Below are 15,791 nucleotides of genomic sequence, written 5' to 3' on the forward strand. Positions count from 1 at the left end.
CATATTAGTCAGCTGGAGGCGGACACCAAGAAAAGCCTTGGTTGCCTGGAAGGTTGAGTTGGCCTGGCGTATTCACACGTACATTTAAACAAATGCTTATCATTTATCTCATGCAGCGATATATTATTTTAGTTTGTAGTTTTTATGTTTTTGCTCACAATTTACTTAAAATCATATTCAAATGGTCATACATACAGAGGCTTTAAAGTCACTAATCCAAGAGCAGATTTAGCCATTGCCTGCTTTTTATATATGCAGTGGTTGAAAATTTGTCTTGAGTAACCCTTAAGGATTACCTTAAAGGGTTAGTCAAGATTATGAATAATACAAGTTCTTATGGCTGTGGTGTTGCTTCAATGGACAAATAAGGTACTCAGCAAAAAGTCATTAAGAGCAATTTGACTTCACATAACACAGGGTGTATATCCAGATTATTTGTCTATTTACTGTGTTGGGAACAAGATTTTTATTTTTTTTTGCGGAACCATTGTTGTGAAATCCAAATATCGCCATCACTGTCATAGCATATTATTGTCTATCTGAAAAGTGATTACTAAAGCTAAGGTCAAGGTACTGTTCACCTGAAACTGACCACACAAATCCAGTTTGTCAGGCTGCCATTCTGTTGGTCAGACAAGACAAGAGGAGTATTGATCCAGGGGATTCTCTTAACTGCTGTAGTTTGTCCTCTAAGTGCACAGGTGAAGGCTTGGAATGGAGAAGTAAATAGGCACTTGGTAAATAAAACACCTAGGTCAACATAGCCATTTCACCCATTAACCTGAGGCAGGTTTGGCCATTCTTTGAGATTAGACATTGAGTGCATGGGAGTGGGCAAACCTGATACATGGCAAACATGTGTAGAGTATGGTCATTCAAGGGTCAGAAAGGCTCTGACTTGAAATCGCTTTGTATGAGTGTTATAGTGAATAAAACTAGAGATTGTGTTATAAAAAAACACCCCAGGAATGAATACAAGTTGTTAAGGGACTCTTAATTGCTCCTACAAGATGTTTAACAATAAAACATTTGGCCATGTGGAGAAAAAGACATTTTGGATTGTATTTATTTTTGTGATTTTGCACATCTTAACTATGACAAACTAATATTCTAAAGTTAATTTTCACGTTGTAAGTTTATACATTTTGTAGGTGGAAAAACTAAATCCCAACAAAGTGATTTTTTTTTTGCCTTGCTTTGAGCACATGGCTAGCAAAAGGTTGTTCCCCACCAAATCCACTAAAGGTCAAAGGTGAGGGTCAGGGGTTAGAGAGGCGTGGCCTTAGTGCCGGAGACGCCCCCAGGTTTACACAAGTGTAAAAAGAGTCCATTCACACCGGCTGTATGAACAGAGTTTCACAAAGATCCACTGTGTGGGGCCCATACCTAACCCCCACTCCATGTCCTTTATGCGCCATGCTTCCACTGGACACAGACAATAGTAGGATTTCTGGTCAGCAGAGCAATGTACATGTTAACCCATAATACTTCCCCTCATTAAGTCATAAATATTTCTCACATTTTCCTTGCACATTGAATTTCTTCATTTTACATCTAAGTTGCCTTTTTGGGCTCCCAAAAGGGAAAAATAATATTTTCCACACGTTGCTATTTTGATGCAATTTTAATTGGACTTAGATTAAAAAAATGTTTTTTCCTGTTATAGAGAGTGGCTTATATAAGGCTTGATTTTTCCTTAAATGTATCGTGTGATCTTTTAGCGTCTTTAAATCCTCCTCATCAAGTGAAGCCAAACCCATGAGTAATGTTATCTCCTAAGCTTCTTGAAAAGCCAGGAAAAGCCTTGACCACCCATTGAAAAAATGTGCCACCGGCCAGCCACACAGCCGGCCGACAGCCTGCCACAGCTGCAACAAATTCAAGTAGGAATTTTCTACCAGGCAAATGAATTACATACCTTGAGGCGTTTTTGGTTTGATTTTTCGACCAATCTCTTTCCCCATCTCAAGTATCCTTGTGATAAGCTGTGTTTGATAAGTCTGAATGCTCTAATTATCTCTTGGCCTTAATAAGGAGATTGGGCCTTATCACAGTAATTAGCCTGATAGTTTAAATGAGAAAACTTGTAATTGGTGTGAAAATGTATGCTTGGTAATCTTACTGCAACCATTACCAAAATGATCACTTTTCCAATTTTTAGCACAGGTCGGGGATAACACCCTGATTGAGCCATTCCTTGTTAGAAGAAGAAAATGTAGTTTTAAGTATTTGTTCAGCTGAACCTGTAGCTCCCTTACTGCAGATAATGTATTCATTGACAGTCGATCACCTTTTTTCTAGACATAAGCGGAGTGGCCATTCTGAGTCCATAAGCTCGGACCGAACAGTACCAGAACACCTATTGAATAATAGAAATAACTGAGTGGTCCCATCTCTAAATTGTGCATCGAACCCGAACTTCCACAAGCCAGCTACTATTTTTTATCTGTCTATTTATTTATTTATTTATTTTTTGCTTTAGGGTAGTTTGTGTAGCAATAATATGGTTTTGTGATTTAGCTCTCCTCTTCCTTTCCTCCGGTAAAACGGGGGATTACTGCCTGATTAAGGCAGTGCCTTTTTCTTTATCCCTGGGTAAGCCTGCATAGAGCCTGCACAGCATGCAGCTCAAAGGTGATAAAGCACTCTATGATCCCTGCTCGGATTAATCTAAAAATTCCCAGAGCACCACTGTATTTTAGGGGAAACGAGATTTCCCTAAAAAAAAAAAAACCCAAAGAAAAAAACCTTCAACCCCATGCACGCACTCCGTTTTGATACAGCTCTTAAATGTGTGGCTAATTACTGCATGATGTGGAGTTTCAAGCTTGTTGCATACTGGAACCTGGTTTGACAACATACCGATGATGTTTGGGGAAAACAAATAGGAAAACGTGGACTGTATCCTACAGAATGTGTATTTAACATTGTGCTGTTTTCTTGCTGATATGCGTACAATCCTCCTAGCTTTTGCATTTCCACTGAAAGTGTCATATAGTCGTAATATCTGTCTGACGTTGCATCGGGCACCCTTCATTTTGTGTTGACATGAAACCGGCAAGTGTTATGTTAAAGGCAGGACTATGTGAGCCTCTGACACACAATCAATGTTTTAGCAAATGTTCATGCTCCTAGCCAATATGAACTGCATCTTGTTTAATCATAAAGTTTACTTGTTTTCAACTTCATTCTCATAAGCATGGGTTCACTAAGGAAGCTGGTCTGGACATATTTTTCATATTGTTGCATTGTTTTGTATGTGTGTCTGTTTTCAACATTTCCTAAAATTTTCAACTCATGAATTCACCTAATATTAACCGTGTTAGTTCTTGTTTTGTAAAAAGGGGATTTTCTCACTTACCAATGTAGGCTTCTGTTGTTAAAAGAAATGAATTTTCCCAATAATAATAATGTGGGATCCTTTCTGTCTTCCTTTTGTGCGGCATTTGCATATATTAGTTCTCTCATGTCTTTAAACAAAACAGACACGCAAATGTACCCTCTCTTATGCCCCACTTTACAGAACCAATGCTTTTGTCCACTCCAGCTTACCTGAAATTTGGTTAATGTAAAAGAGGCAAAACCCGGTAATGAATTAAATCCATTTGATAATGTTCAGAGGAGGGGATATAAGAGAATATGCTTTTATCAACCACAAAACAGCTGCATAATAGATGGCCTAGGTAACTCTACTTTGTAAGCATTACATGAATACAGACTAATACAAGTATGAAAGATCTTTGTATTGCAACTCTAGAAATTGGTGGGGACATTTTAGTAGATATGTGTCTCCTACGTAATAAGAGTCCATATTCCTGATTCATTCTGACTGCGCTTACTTTTTACCATGACTGCTTATGGTCACCGTTTTCATGGAAACATGAAAAGTGCTGTTTGAATTCACATCTTCAGCGATCAGATTCAATAAAAGGTATTCCCGTGGCGTTAGTGGGCCATTTTAGCAGCAGTGAAAGGGATATAGAGGACAAGTTAAGCGAGTTGAGATCATTAAAAAGTGTGGGACAATAAATAATTACAATAAAATAACATCAATGATACTTAAAAAAAGAATGAGAAAATTCAGATACAAACTCTTTGTTGACAGATGTACAGGCAAGCAAATATCTACAATTTCCTGATTTGTAAAGTAAAACCTATTTAACTCCAGATTATTTGATATATGGACTGTACGTGCACTGCTGGCTGTGCACACGTGCCCAGACCTGCAAATCTAATCTGCAAGCCTTTTGGACTGTGTGTTCTATTGGAGGATGCATGTGCATTATTAAAAATGCACTTTACCAAATAAATGCGTAGATGTAACACTCACATTCGGCAGTGATACAGCAAAAATGAAATGTAGTTTGCTGCATCTACATTTACAAATAGCATCATGTACAGAAATATGTTCTAGCTCAAATACAGTGACAGAAAGAAATGTGGAGACAATGAGCATAAGTTTGCATGCAGGTCAAATTTACACAGCAACAAAGGAATGGGCAAGAAATTGTCCTGGGCAGTTTTTTTGTTGTAGGGACTTTGCTTGCATCTGGGCTTCAACACCCTACTAGTTTGCTGAGGCTAAGCCTGTATTGCAGGAAGAGTTGTTTGGTTAAATGCATTAACAAACACTTGAAGTGTTTCTTAGTGAACCTCAGGGGAATTATCCATGGGCTAAACATGGCTCTGTGGCTGCATGTAGAGGATGCAAGTTGACAGTGTTCAAGACAGTGCAGTTTGGACCTTATCCTCCCCTCTATTACTTACTCCGGGGAGTCCAGGCTCACCTCTGACAAGGTTTCCCTCTTTTTAACAAGTTATTTGAGCCTGCCTGCAAGCTTCACCTTAAAATGCTTCCCCTGCACACATCAGCCGAGTTTAGTTCTCTGGACACCACTGGTTGATAAAAGGCAGTGAGTACTTTGTTTCATGCAGTAAAATGCCCTATGACTCCTCAAGAAGGACACCTTACTATGTTGTTTCTAGTTGAGTGCAGCTGTGCTGTCGGACCAGTCTGACCAGTCAGTGCTGATATGAAAGTCCAAAACCTCCTCACGCTCTTCCTGGATGGTGACAGGTGTCAGTCCACTATGACCTTCTTTGCCGAAGAGATGTGGAGCTGCATGTGGCTATCTTTAGGCCGGGCAACAAAACTCCCCAAGAAACTTCTGCACTCCTCTTCCTCATTCTTACGGATGCATCCTGCAATCAAGCAGTCATCTGAGAAGTTTTGAAGGTGGCATGACAGAGTTGATTCTGAGGTCCTAGGTGTACAAAAACCATTAAAACAAGCTTTGAATAGCGTGTGCTGAGAAAACTACATTTCTATATTAGTGGGAAAATGTGGTTGCACCTCAACTGTTTCCATTTTCCTGTTTGTTTATGAGTTTTATCTAGACCTTTGTGAGATAATCGGCATAAAGATTCAGTCAAAGTTACTGAGATGGTCCCTGCTGGTCAGAAGCCTCGCAAGCTGTGTCCAGTCAGTCATCGCTGTATGGATTTCACTTACGAGTAGGACTCGCCTATGTTTCATTAGATCATTCCTGAATGGCTAAAAAAAGGTTTAAAGTGACTGTGGAAAGCAATGCTGATTTCAGGTTATCTTAAATGGATGTAAATTCTAGTCTGAATGTCAGCTTCTTCCTCTCTGCAGAGTTCGGTAGCCGTTAGCAGTTGCAGGGCATAATCTGTCTAAATGTAAGAGCCTCCTATGTCTCCCTGCCTTCATAGTGAGCTACTGAATTACTTAAGTGGAAAATCCTAACAAATGCACCATTGAGATGGAGTATTGATTTTAACTTCTTTAGAGAATGATTTGAGAAGGGAAGGGCTTTTTGAAGTTTCTTTCACTCACTGTAGTGCTGATCCATTCAAGACGGCTTCTACCAGTGTCTTTTGTTGTTAAGAAACAGGGGTGCTAGGACTTATAAGCAATACCAGTGCAATAATTCCTTAGAGCAGAAAACCATGCCTCTGAAAAATCCTGAAACTGAATATTAAACGAGTCCATTGAGTCACCCACTGATGGGATTTTCTTTTTTTTCCTTAATTTCAAATATGTGGTTTTTTAGCCACATTGACCTGTATCAGGGCCAGGATTGCTAACATTAAAGGCACTATTACTTTCCGGTGTCCCAAAAGCTCAATAGTAGGAACAGGACATTTTGAAGTGACCACAATTACTCCCCAGCAAACACAGCACCATCACACAACAGCTGGTCACAACAGGACCCATTCAGTACTTGCTGTCTGCGTCACCATTAAGTCCTATGGTGACAACACGTATCTGTGCAACTTTTCAGTTTGGCAATTGCAAGTGTGGTGGTGCAGTGTGGACTTCCTGACCACTAAGATGTGCATAAGTCCGGCTCAGGTTGTTGAAAACTTGACCTTGAGACAACCGGTTGCACATAAAAAAGGACGAACTTCCAGCTTCGTGGGTTTCCAAACTGTTGAAATTGTTCGTGCACCCCCCCCCCCATGAACTTTCTTATTCTTGTCATTTCCTTCTCGATTTCATGTGGGATCGATATTGTCGATATCGCAGTCGCTGTTTTAGTTTGACGTTGCAGGTGTTGTGGAGTTTGCGGTAGAGATGTCCTTCATAATATAACGTGTATTCAGGGGGATATTAATATCTCTCTCTCCCCCCCCCTCTCTCTCCTTAATTGCCGTCGTGTAACGTACACGTTTAACATTAGACAGCCCCCTAGGTGTCTCACTTTCTCAGTGTTTGCATGAATTCAGTGGAGCGCCGACTGCCTCGGTGCGCTGACGTCACCGGTGTGTTGATTTGCTCACCCGAAAGAAGAAAGGAGTTAGTGCGTGTGTGAGAGCGGGTGCTGCGAACTGCGTTACTATGCTGTAGCCCCAGTGCCCACAAATACGGAGTCAAAACGTGCAACTTAGGTGAGTACCAAAAGACGGGCACGCAGCTAATTGCCACCGGCAGCAACAGACCCACTTCTCTGCATGTGCCTATCAGTGTTTTCTCTCTGTACTTTCATTCATAACGCGAATGTTTTGTTTTGTTGTTGTGTGCATTTTAATCTAGTAAATGTTGGGCTGACCCTGTTCAACCTCACGTCACCTCAACAGCGGCGTAACGAGTTGTCGCAAAGTATCGTGGCCAAGCAAGTTGGGATGAGCATCGCAGCGCGCTGGAGCGGAACATTATCACCAAGTGTTTGTTTACCCGCAATTCATCCGCGAGTCATTGATTGCGCCGCAAGGTGTTGGAAGTTTCCATTAGCGCCCGGTATTGTTGAGAGGTTAGGTTGACGTAGCCTGTCTGTTTTAGTATTCGGGAGATCGCAGCAAGGGGAACGTGAGGTCTGGCTCAACGCGGGCAGCCAGACAGCGTTGTGACGCTTCTCCATGTGAGTTTATGTGAGAAATAGCGTTTGCCCCGTTTTGATGGAGACGCGTTGCAGACACACGGACGCTCGCCGTCCTTGAGTTTCCGACTGCACGCACTTGTGTTGCTCATTTGGGCATGATGACATCATGATCATCAATACTGGGGACGGTGGTCTCTCAACTATCCATCTCCACGTTCGCTGACTGATGTGCGCTGTGTGCAGTTGGCATGGAGACTTGGACTGACTGGCGGCGGTTAAATCTTCGATTCCTCGCCACGTAAACTGCCTGTTAGTAATAAACGCTACGCACAGCCAACCGGGTGCAGAAACCCTATCAGATGCAATGGCAAAATTGATTTGTTATCGAGGCAGCCTGATCTCTCCTCTCGCTTCCTTTCTCTGCTTTCATCTCGAGAGATAGAGAGAGAGAGAGAGAGAGAGAGAGATGTGGCTTCTCTGCCTAATTAAAACGCGTTTAGACGCGGGTATTCTAGCCGTGATCAAACATTTCCACCTGTGCGTTAATCGCAAGCGCAGCGATCTGATCTACTTTTTAGCACCAGACTCTGAAATCTCTGATTGCAGGGGGTTAAATAGCGCACTGTTAATTCTGTGAGAATTTTTAATTTTATTTTTTTTAAAATTGATCAGCGCGTTATCCTGACCTAAGCTTCAGCACTTGGTAGACACCGCTGTTTGATTTATTTGTCACTGGCTCGCCAAGCGCGCGCGCGACGATTGCAGACAACCAGCTCCGGTTGGACGTCGTCGTAGAGATCTGATTGATTTATGCTGCGTTTCAGTTAACGAAGCCAGTTGGACGATTGTCAGTTAGCCGAAATCGTTATTTTCACAGTAAATAGCCGCCGCTGGGTTTCTCGTAAAGCACGGTTCACTGTATACTGCCCCCGCCCCCCCAGCCAATATTAGCGCGCTGTCTAGACGCACAAGACGCTGTCCTTTAAAAATAAGCGCTAACGCTTTAAAGTGCCCTAACCCAGCAAGTTTCAAATGGTGTTTCTCCCCCCCCTTTCTCTCTCTCTCTCTCTCTCTCTCTCTCTCTCTCTCTCTCTCTCTCTCTCTCTCTCTCTCTCTCTCTCTCTCTCTCTCTCTCTCTCTCTCTCTCTCTCTCTCTCTTCTGCGCAACAATTGAACAACCGTAACACCCTCCCGGTGCAACAGGCATTGATAATTCGCAGGGTCATAAATTGCAGCTCTTGGCATTCCTGAATTAAGATAATTTGTTTTAGCCATGACCTCACGCTGAATGTCAGGTTAGACTGACACTCGTTATGATAACCTCTGTTTCTTTTCTTTTTTCCTTTCTTTCTTCAATCGTAGTTTGGCCAGTCTGCCCCGTGTCTTGTGTTACAAACGCCTAGTAAGGTTTTAATAGCTCACCTATGCGAACATCTCCTTATTAATGCGCTCGTGGTCTATACATGGGGGTTTTCCATATCGCTGTAGAAATCGGAAGGGGAACTTTGAAGTTTTGAGTCCCCCCCCCCCTCCTGGGAGAGCGCGCGTATGTGTCGGTGCATGGTGGTGTGGGGGGGGGTCTTGGTCTAAATCGTGTTAATATTGTTCTCAGTCAGGCGGGAAGGTGGGAGAAAGTGCTGCCAAACTTTTTTTCTTCTTCTTCATTGCTGGATTCCTCTATGATTTGGGCTCAATAAGGTTTTGAATTTAGGGTTAACGCACTAAATGACGACGTGGACGCGTGCTCCTGCTAAAGCGGTGCGTTAAACGAGCTGGCGTTATAATTAGTTGCATCGATACGTAGGAAGGTGCGTGACGCGCTGGCGAGGGCAGCGTTGTGGCCTGTAGTATCAGCGGTCGTGTCATCCGCAAGCAAAACGGGTTGGCAAGACGTTTTGTCTGATGCGGCATTTCATTCATCACATACCTCATTTTTCAGTAATTGCTTAAGCCCGTTTAATTTATTAGTATGTCATTGCACAACGCGTGGCCTTCAGCTACACGTTAGTCTAGACTAGAGGAGCGTGCAGACCTGCTGGGCTGTGAGGAATTTGGTGTGCCGATCAATGATATGTTTATTTGTATGAACGTGTACAAAATAATCTTGTTTGTGCAGTTAAGTGTGTGTGTGTGTGTGTGTGTGTGTGTGTGTGTGTGTGTGTGTGTGTGTGTGTGTGTGCCTCCTCTTCCCTTCGTACCATTTCAGGCCACCGCTCACCACTTTACCCCTCCTCTGCTCTTTTCTGTGATGGGAATACTGAGTAAGATTTCATTTCAGAAAGGGGCAGTATTGATGGTCTTTCTCAACAATGTGTCTGCGATTTTGCCTCATGCCCTCAATTAGAGTTACCTTCCACTGAAACGATCTGGCGAATTGTACATAAAACAAAATGATATATATATATATTCTCATAAATCAATATGTTGATGAGGTTGATGTGTCTTTTCAAATCTTTTTGTTGCTTTTACAAGCACCCCCTCCCCAAGTCATTTTTGCTGGGGAGCTCGACACTATTATTCTCATTTTAAACGATGCCACTGACTGAAAGTCTCACTATTGCAGCTCTTGAATCTGAATTATCACTGACTTTCTCATGCTATTGTTATCATTGCCCAATAAACAGATGGTATTTTTTTAGGTCAGTTGATAAAATCTGTGTTTTGTTTGATGTTTTTATTAACGTTTCGTTTTATGGACTGAAGTTTTGTGAATATTTTGGAATTGTTGCTCAAATGATTCTATATGAGAGAGCAAGCTAGACGAAAGCCTGCCATTTAGAAAATGTTCGTTCCATTGAGGTTCTAAGAAAAAGATAAGTGAAACGACTTAAAAGTTTACTTTAACGCCATATCAGAGTTTACTAACGTTAACCTTTTTCTATCTGCACCCTCCAGATAGAGTTCATCTTGTTTACAAAGGAAGCTGAATATACTGCTGAACGGGAAAGGCAAGCCTCATGAGTTGGTCTTGTGGATTGCAGCAACATTATGGATTTAACTAAAATTGGTATGATCCAGCTTCAGAACCCCAACCACCCGACGGCCCTTCTGCAGAAGGCCAACCAGATGCGTCTGGCAGGGACCCTCTGCGATGTGGTCATCATGGTAGACAGCCAGGAGTTCCACGCTCACCGAACCATACTGGCCTGCACCAGCAAAATGTTTGAAATCCTCTTCCACCGTAGCAGCCAGCATTACACCCTGGACTTTCTGTCGCCAAAGACCTTCCAGCAGATTTTGGAGTATGCTTACACTGCCATGCTGCAAGCCAAGGTGGAGGACTTGGATGACTTGTTGTATGCAGCGGAAATCCTAGAGATTGAGTACCTAGAAGAGCAATGCCTCAAGATCTTGGAGACCATCCAGTCATCAGATGAAAATGACACAGAGGTCAACGCCAATGATGGAAACACGGAGGATGATGAAGAGCGCAAGGGCCGAAACGGAGGCAAGAACTCCAAGAAGCATTCCATGGAGACTCCCTTCCTGTCGGGTACCCAGCAAGCCCCTACCCTGGCTGGCGTGGTGGATCAGAGTCCCTCTGTTTCCACCTCCTTCAGCCTCTCCACCCTAAGCCCTACCAAAGCCGCTGTGGACAGCCTCATGAGCATTGGCCAGTCCCTTCTTCAGCAGGGCTTTGGGGGGGAGCAACTAGGCCATGGCAACTCCCACCACTTGATGACCGAGATCAAAACAGAGATGATGCAAGTTGACATGGGTGGCAACAGCAACGAAAGCCCTCACAACATGGAGTCCAGTGCCTCCAGCAATGGAGAGAGAAGTGGGGAGGACAGGAACAGAGATGGACCCGGAACACCTACCAGGAGCAGCGTGATCACCAGTGCTCGCGAGCTGCATTACATCCGTGATGAAGGCATGGGTGACCCTCAGGCAGACATCAGCCAGATGGGGCTGGAAGCCATGGCTGGGATGACAGAAAAGCACCTGGCCTCGCTCTACTCCCTGCCCTCCAACCATAAAACAGATAGTGTGATGTCCATGCCAGTTTCCATGGCCTCCTCTCTCCCAATGTCTCCGGCCTTGGCCATGTCCATGGACTTTAGCGCCTATGGGGGGCTCCTGCCACAAAGCTTCATCCAGAGAGAATTCTTCAGCAAGCTTGGGGAGCTGGCGGTGGGCATGAAACCAGATAGCAGGAACCAGCATGAACGTTGCAACGTATGCGGTGCAGAACTACCAGATAACGAAGCTGTTGAACAGCACAGGTAAGCCAGTTGAAAGTTGTTTTGTTTTTTTCAGTAGCTTTTTCTTAATTGGCTTATCCTTCATTGTTTGTAGTTTATTATTAGCATTTCAGGGATGCTGTTTTCATTAATGATTTGAAAATTTGTATATCCACATCAAATCAAAATCAGTTATATTTAAAGTGGGTTTCAAAAATGCCCATGATTGGCATCTGAAATGTGCAAAGGGGAAAGTGTTTTTAGAGTTCACCAGTCTAATGCAGCAATTATGTCATTGCATTTGTAAATCTAATGCACTTTCCAAGTGGTCTTCACCCTTTTTTTCCCCTCTATGATGTAAAACTGGCACGGCGCACATTCTTTCCACGTGTTGGTCACCTTATTTTCTCTAAACTAATTTTAAGGAGTTGTCTTATTGCTATGCTTCAACTTTTTAAAGCCTTGCTTCAGGGAGCACTTGTGAAAATAGCAGTTTTCTTCTCAATGTTAATAAAAATTTGGAAGTCATTTCTTCATTCATATTCTTCATTATGCACTTTTTTAATTTACCGTGACCCTGCTATACTTCAGAACTGACATCTTTAATCTTGGACAAACCTAGAAGTTTGTGTCTTACGATCAAGGGTCAGAGGTCAAACAATTTGATGGCTTCCAGGCCTGTTTAGGTGACTGGCAGAGCAGTCTCGATGCAACATCATCTTAAGAGCATTAGTCCCCCCTTACAAGAGAGCACAGGCTCTGCAATGAACACACACACACACACACACAAGCCTCCCCTGACCCTGATGGTGTGGCTGGCCAGAGATGGGGTCACCTGACCAGGCCCCGGGGAGCCCATGGAGGTCCTTATTAGCTTTATGATAGGAGCAGACAGTCAGCCCAGGAAGTGAGTGCACAACCTGGGGCGTTTGGGGGGTCAGACCCTTTTAAAACTTTCTTCCCTTTCCTGACAAGGTATTTGTTTTCACAGTAAATATTATGTAATGGTGTATCTCGGCATCTGTCCAAAAAGAATGACTAGACTAGAGTGCAGCCGCTTCTTTGAATGTGCTTTCATCACTACTCCATGGATTTTGCACAGTCAAGGGTGTTGTTTTTTTTTTTGTTTTTTTTTCCCGACCGCTGCCCTTCCTTACCTTGAAGGCCACCTGTTCGACCTGCTTAAAAGTTTGCTCAAATCAATAGGAAGCGGTTAAAGTTCGCCTGGATTTGAAGTCCACTGTCTATCCACTCAGACTTTCAGCCGGTGCAATTTTGGGCATGGTATTGGGCTGACATAACTAATGTTGCTCTATAGGCAAATCACCATCAGCCCTTATTCGTGTATATAAATTTGCAAAATTAGACTAGTTTTCCCAAAGAGTGTGTCCTTTCATGCAGTCTTGCTTTAGAGAATTAATACTTGGAAAATTAATACTCTTTCTTTGACATGTTTGAATTGAAAATAGAGACGGTAATAATGTACTGAGATAGACGTCATTCTAAAGTTAGGGGCTTTATTGTAGTGCGCTGTGATTTCTGCCCTAACATGCAGACTTGTGTGCTTTGCCACAAACGACCTGTGTCCATCGCATCATCTACAACACAGCGGTACGGTGCATTTATTCTTTCTAAACAGCTATCGATAAATGGTTGAAAACCTAGTAAAGCCTATAAGATACAGCGATGTCTCCCGCTGTGTCTGAGGATCGGCTATGAAAGCCTTGTGTCTTGAGAAAAGCCGTGCAAGATGGTTGCCTGCGTTTGGTGGAAATTTCATCAATTCGCTCAAGCTGGGAAATCTTGAATCAAAGGAGATTTCCAAACGGTTTCGTGCATTGATCTGCCCACTTTACCCCTTAGAATACTAATGGGTTAATTTAGACGAGCAGATAGTCCAAGATGACACTGTTTAATATTGTGCGCTCTGTCCTGACAGCCTCCAGGCATTTGAAGTGCAGAAATCCAAAATTGCATCATTCGCTGTCTGCTTTGCCTTCGACACATGAAAGGCTTTGGCACACTACCCTGAAATGCGTGTCGTTTTGATAGTCAGAGATGCCTGCGTCCTCACCAATTCCCACTTTGGGGTCACTGTTTGGTAGCATATCCACAAGTCTGCACCTTGTCTCCGCACACAGCCAAGCTGTTGTTTCGTTTGATGAAATTACAGTGCTTTTTTATCGTGGCAGTCTGGCGCTGAGGCACACAGAGTCTTGTTTCTTGTGACTAATTACACATCATTTCCCAACAGCCCGTGTCAGGGTCACTGCTGTCTGCATACAAACACATTTAGAGAAGAAAAAGTCTGCAGAGTTCCCTTTGGCGCAAGCAGATCAATTCAAAGACAAGTGTAACCGTTTCCAGATGTAACGCAGGTTCTGGATGTGAGGTGTGAGCGTGCACATGTGTGCGTGTGTGTGTGTGTGTGTGTGTTAAAGGTGTAGTTGTGTGATTTAGATTGAATGCACTCAGAAAGTACTGACTTCCTGTATAAATTTAGCCTCTGCTCCCATTCATTCCTGTGTGTCCTGGGTTGTATCATAAAATCTAAATAAAATAAAAAAAATACAGCTTGAATGAATTGCATGTTGGCTCCACGAGTGATGGAACTGGCTGTTGTGCACGTGTGTGTGTGTGTGTGTGGTGTATTTTAGAAGGGAATCGCAGCGAAAATTGTGTGTGTGTGTGTGTGTGTGTGTGTGTGTACACAGTGGCAGTGCATGCTTGACGTTGCCCTCCAAGAGAAATGTATTGATATCTCTACTAGATTTCTGAGTGAACGATTGCTAAATGAAGGGCCATGCTTGTTTTTGCACTCGCCTCAGGTTTAATTGACCAAATCTGGGCAAGCTCCATCTTATCACAACTACTCCCCCCCCCCCCATGTCTCCCTCTCTCTCCTCTTTTCTCACTCTCCTCCCCCAAGTGGGGACACATTTGACAAGCCCTGGATTTATGTTTTAGAGGAAGCCCAGGGTTAGTGTTCCTTGAGGGAGAAGGGATTACAGCAATATTATAGTAACCCCTCGTGCTAAGAAAATAATCAGTGCAGGAAGGGCATTGAATGATTATTGGGGAAATAAATGCATGATGCGGGGGGTAGGTGGGGGGGGAGGCTACACTCTGTGGCAGGGGAGAGAAATAGAAGGGGAAAAAAAAGCTCCACTGCTTGGTATTCCAAACACAGCGTCCAATTCAAGGGAACTAGCCTTGGGTTTATCTCTTTCACTTAATCGTCCATTCTCATGCAAATGACTGACCCTCCCTGTAATGTACATCACATAAGTGAAAAAAGACCCCTGTTTCAGAGGAGCTTTTCAGCATATAGCTGGTAAACATCACTGGTAACTATTAATACTTTAACCTTGTCTTTCATATCGAGGCTGGGGGGTGGTGGGGGGTTATTGATTGCTTATCCACCTGTCCTTTGTTTTAATCCTTTGTCTGTTCTATTTATTTATTTATTTCAAAGCCAGTTATTCATTTTATATATTTAGAAGCGGTGTTTGGGAGGGCAGTGGCATTACACACACACACACACACACACACACACACACACACACACACACACACGCAAAGTGATGACTCGCACACAGACACACGCTCACACGCTCCCCTCAACGGCCGCAGCTCGCTCCTCCATTTCCTCTCCCATTGTGGCGAGAGGGACGGAGGGGTCAGAGCGGAGAGCAGTCACTGCTGTTCTTTAATACCCTGGGCCCCTGGTGTTTAAACAGCGGGCCGGGCCTCGTATCTGTGCATATCAGAGCGGGACAGATAACCCCTGGCACTCCTCCTCAGTGAACCAAGAGCAGATTGAGCCCCTGATAGCAGCCCGTAGCGTTTGCTGCAGGTGATAACGGCACACACACACACACACACACACACACACACACACACACACATAACCTGCCCGTTGAGGCCAGCGGAAAGAGACAGAAGTCATTTCCCTTACAAGGTGAGGGGCACCTTATTTGTCTAGCATCCACTGTTAGACGTTGTTTGCGTCCATAATTAGCCACGTCCCACGATGAAACGCAAACCCGCGCCCGTCGCCGTGTGTGTGGCTGTGTGTTGCTGTACATGGATGCTGAGGGAGGTGACAGCTGCTCGTCTCACCAGCATGTCTCGGGACAGCACAGACCTCCTCTGTCTGCACTGAAAGACGGAAATAGCAGGTTCATCATCTCAACTGGTCACCCTTCTCAAGCCGTCTTCCTTTTTTCTTTTTTCTTTTTGAGAGAGCAACGTGGCGATGAAG

General features: G+C 43.6%; 1 protein-coding gene across 2 annotated transcripts in view; it reads left to right on the forward strand.

Annotated features, from left to right (window-relative positions):
* Positions 1 to 6,723: 6,723 nt before the first annotated feature.
* zbtb16a (zinc finger and BTB domain containing 16a) overlaps positions 6,724 to 15,791 on the forward strand; it is a 145,163-nt gene continuing 136,095 nt past the window's right edge. The window contains exons 1-2 of one of the 2 annotated variants that reach the window (XM_056284713.1): positions 6,724 to 6,912; positions 10,239 to 11,569. In XM_056284713.1, the coding sequence (XP_056140688.1) occupies positions 10,332 to 11,569 (1,238 nt within the window). In that variant the 5' untranslated portion in view covers positions 6,724 to 6,912; positions 10,239 to 10,331. The remainder of the gene's footprint in view (positions 6,913 to 10,238; positions 11,570 to 15,791) is intronic. The other variant, XM_056284712.1, reaches the window with a different exon arrangement.

This window comes from Lampris incognitus, chromosome 8 (assembly GCF_029633865.1).
Source record: "Lampris incognitus isolate fLamInc1 chromosome 8, fLamInc1.hap2, whole genome shotgun sequence".
NCBI lineage: Eukaryota > Metazoa > Chordata > Actinopteri > Lampriformes > Lampridae > Lampris > Lampris incognitus.